Here is a 3,949-nt window from a genome sequence, read left to right on the forward strand (position 1 = left end):
AAATCAAGAACATATTTTTAATATATTTTTTTTTTTAATACGACATTTGCAAAATATTGCCTATTGGCACCAGTAATCAGTTTTTTTGCTATCCTGAAAAGTTATTAAACCACACATAACTGTTTTTGTTGGCGCAGCGACGAAATATTACTTTTTCGACTAGTTTGTTTATTCCGTCTTTATAAAATAATTTCAAATGGAAAACAACTTTTTATATATGGCCGGCAAAATGCTCCACACGCTTTACGTAACAGCACGACTACCCTAGGGCTAATAAAAACAATAAGAACTTTCAGATAAAATAAATAGGAAATACCCATGGAATTTTCTTAGTTTCTTCCTTACCCTTTGATTTAGGAAATTTTCCAAGATCTAATTTTTATGTCATTCATATTGAATTCTTTATGGGATTATTTATACAGTATGTACATAAATATGGTATCTATATCATTTCTTTTATATAGTATGTACATAAATATATATGTGTATGTATAAATGCTTAAAATTTTAGTAATAACGTTGATATTCACGACCAGAATCCATGGCTTGGTCCGGTCCATTTAAAACCGTTACTCGTGGTCGATGATGATACTGCGAATAGTTTTGCCTATAACTTGGATTATAATTGGGATAATAGTTGGAATAGTATGGATAGTTAGAATGTGGCCTTAGTGTAGTGGTTGTTGTTGTTGTTGTGGTTGTGGACAAATTAGAAATTACTGTGTTTTTGAAGAACTCGGGGTACAAATTTGGCACCAGAAGTCCATCGCCGAAGTGATAATCTAACTCCATTGTTGTAGCATTCGAGTTAACTATTCTCAAAAATGGACCCACCTCGGTCGTGACATTTGGCCATACGCTATTGTTCCTATGAGGAACATTATACGCAGCGAAATCCGTCCACATATTAACCAGAGAGCGCGATAGTGCGCGGTCTTGTGTACCTAAATTCCTTACTTCCTCTGGATATGGGAACAGGTATATGTTGTCATCGCTGAGTGTAGCATCGGTTTCAAATGGCAATGGATTTTTTAGGTGTCCGAAGCGATGGAATTCACCACGATAATCAAAACAATACAAATACGTTGGTGCTTTTTTATAAGATCCTCTAATCGTATCGAGTACTGGGCCGCGGTATAGAACCAAATTTGTAAGCTGTTGAATAGACAATAAAATAAGTCGGGCCGATATCGTAAAAAATGATGTCATGTCTCCGATTTGCTACAAATACTTTTTATGGGTTCTATACGTGAAATAAGCTAACACGTTTTCGAGAATTTTTTTCTTTTTGTCACAGTTTGGATTTGTTTCGTGATTCTGACTAATCATGTACTTCTTCAAATCATAATATCTCGGGATATGCTCAACGCAGACACTTCATCTTAACGCCTTAGGAATGGGCTTAGTATATTCGTATATAAGTTGCTCATGATTGTCCTAAAGCTATCTTAGCTATAAACAGTTTCACTTTTTGAAGTTGATTTACATAGTGAACCCAGTAAATAGAGTTGTCAAACTATCGATTACACGATTGAAACCTTGCTAAGCTGACGCCTTTATACTTTCAATTCATGGTATTATTTAACAATATTACTTATTAAGTAACTTGTGAGAACAATTTATGAGATGAATGAGAAAATTTGATTAATGGACTTTATATGATATTGAGATTATTATTTAACATTGAGTTAAGTGAATATGAAATATATATGAAGGTCAATTCAATGGAAAATTCGCACTTTAATTCGTTGTACATCCCTTCTTGAGATCAAGGATATTTACAATATATATGTGTAACGTTAGGCAAGTTACAATAGCAAAAAAATAGTTAGGGTGCTCACAGTTCTATATTACCTACTGTGTTAATTTTGCCACCTGGTAACTTTAAAACATTTTACCATGTGGTAACTTTGTTTGTTGTTGGTTGCCATACGAATTAGAGATAACACTTTTGGGAAAAATTACTCGACTTTGTCTCGTTTTTGTTTTGTGTTAAACTGGCATCTCTGATCAGGTGATTATTCGTGCGAAGAAAAAATGGAAAGTGAAGCAGAAAAACTTAAGCTTGGCGCACATTTTAAAGATTTTTAATTTTTATGGGATGCATTAACGCAAGCCTTTTTGAACGCAAGTCATTTCGGAAATTTAAGTGAGCGCAAGTCACTTAAACATACCGGCCCCGTTGCAACGGTGCAAGTGTAGTTCGCAAGCTTGTTGCTTGACATCTATTGCAGGCAATTTGATAGTTTGATAGCCATATTTTCACTTGAAAGAAAGCGTGCTGGTGGTAACATCGATGCAATATTAATATTAAATCAAAATAAGAATCTGTTCCCTATTGGATTATTTATGATAACGTTTTAGGAAGTTATTCAGCAAGTTTTTTTTTAAGATTTAAATGTTTTTAAACATCGAAATTGAGAGAATGTTATCTGGCGGCGTCATGCGGCAAATGCTTATACATATCAAGGCATCAAAGTGCCCACACATAAAAACTTGCAATCATACTGCTCGTCAAAATGACAGTTGGTAGGCCATCGGTGTTTGCCTGTGGAGTTTTGCGGTAAATTTTGCCCTATGTATTTTGTTTGTGTGAAATTATTTTAGTATCGGTTTACCGGTTACCGAATTATCGTGGTGGAAGCTTGATAATTTTTCTGGTAGTTGGTAAACTGCAATCAACTGTACGATATTCATCAAATTTTGAATCCGCCCGCTGCCGAAAGGTATACCGCATTTGAGTAAACAAAATTCCTTAAATTTTTTGTTACAATTTATTTTTTTTTATAGGAAAAAACTACGACTCAGTTGTTATAAACATACATAGTTTACTAGACTAAAGGTGTGGTTAAACGTGGCAATGCTAGCTCTTTTTCTACACATTTTGCTGTCGAAATGCGAAATCGAAAGTCTACTTTCTGGTGCAAAGAGTCAGAAAGTCCTTTGTGCATATTTGCAGAAATCACTTTCGGCAATAAAAATTGCAAGCTGTAACTGCAACTGAAATTACGAAAATCGCTTTCGGGAAAAAATTTCAACTTGCTCGTGCAATAAATGTTAAATTGTTTTGGAAAATGGTTTTTCATAAAAATTATTGGTTTTATTCCATATTGATGCTTTGATACTTAAATGAAAAAAAGTGATACATATTGATACATTTTAAGTCTCTTTTCTGCCACAATTTTTCACAAGCCCGCGATCACACTGGTTATATACATACACACCTACGTAGGTACCGCTATATCCGTTGCAATAACGGCATGTTATAGAAAATTCCACTTAATTGGTAACGTTGCTTCTTTTATCACCTTGCATGCTAGCTTCCCTTAGTGTCTTGGTGTACACTGTGGTTCCGCGATTTTTCTAGCGCTGGGCGATGGCAAATTGCTGGTGCGATGGGAGAAATAGCCATGCGACTTCCTTATTGCAAATCAAAATTTGGCCACTTCGTTGGTAATAGCTGCTCCTGAGAACCGGTGCTGGCGATACTATTCCAGTTGGTGACTTTCACGCTGTGTTTGCGCAGAACACTTATTAAATTGCTGAAATTTAACTCAATGCCCAACTTTCGCTTGGGCTTTCTATTAATTTTTTCCGTTGTAATACTTTTACGCTTTTTGAGCTGCTTATTTCCCCGGTATGTTAAGTTGGAGATGCCAAAAATGAATGTTTGTTAAGGATGACAAAATTAATGTTGAAGCTGTCAATTGCAAATAGTGTTGGGAAGCGTTTATTTATTTCCGAATTTGAAGTTTAGATTTCGCGTTGCCAAATTTTGCTCGCAAGGACCATGTTGCGAATTGTAAGGAAGTTGACGATTTCATGTTTTCAATTCATGGTTTTATTTAACAATATTACTCATTAACTAACTTGTGGGAACAGTTTATGAGATGAATGAGAAAATTACATTAAAGGACTGTATATGATATTGAGATGATTATTGATCATT

The 3,949-nt window shown here is 34.8% G+C and overlaps 1 protein-coding gene across 1 annotated transcript in view; it reads right to left on the reverse strand.

Annotated features, from left to right (window-relative positions):
- Nucleotides 1-373: 373 nt before the first annotated feature.
- Glt (Glutactin) overlaps nt 374-3,949 on the reverse strand; it is a 61,824-nt gene continuing 58,248 nt past the window's right edge. Inside the window, exon 6 of the mRNA XM_017615859.1 lies at nt 374-1,155. Coding sequence (XP_017471348.1) covers nt 508-1,155 — 648 coding nt within the window. The 3' untranslated portion in view covers nt 374-507. The remainder of the gene's footprint in view (nt 1,156-3,949) is intronic.

Source organism: Rhagoletis zephyria, unplaced genomic scaffold (genome assembly GCF_001687245.7).
Source record: "Rhagoletis zephyria isolate East Lansing unplaced genomic scaffold, Rhagoletis_zephyria_1.1 Rzeph_scaffold_01082, whole genome shotgun sequence".
Taxonomy (NCBI): Eukaryota; Metazoa; Arthropoda; class Insecta; order Diptera; family Tephritidae; genus Rhagoletis; species Rhagoletis zephyria.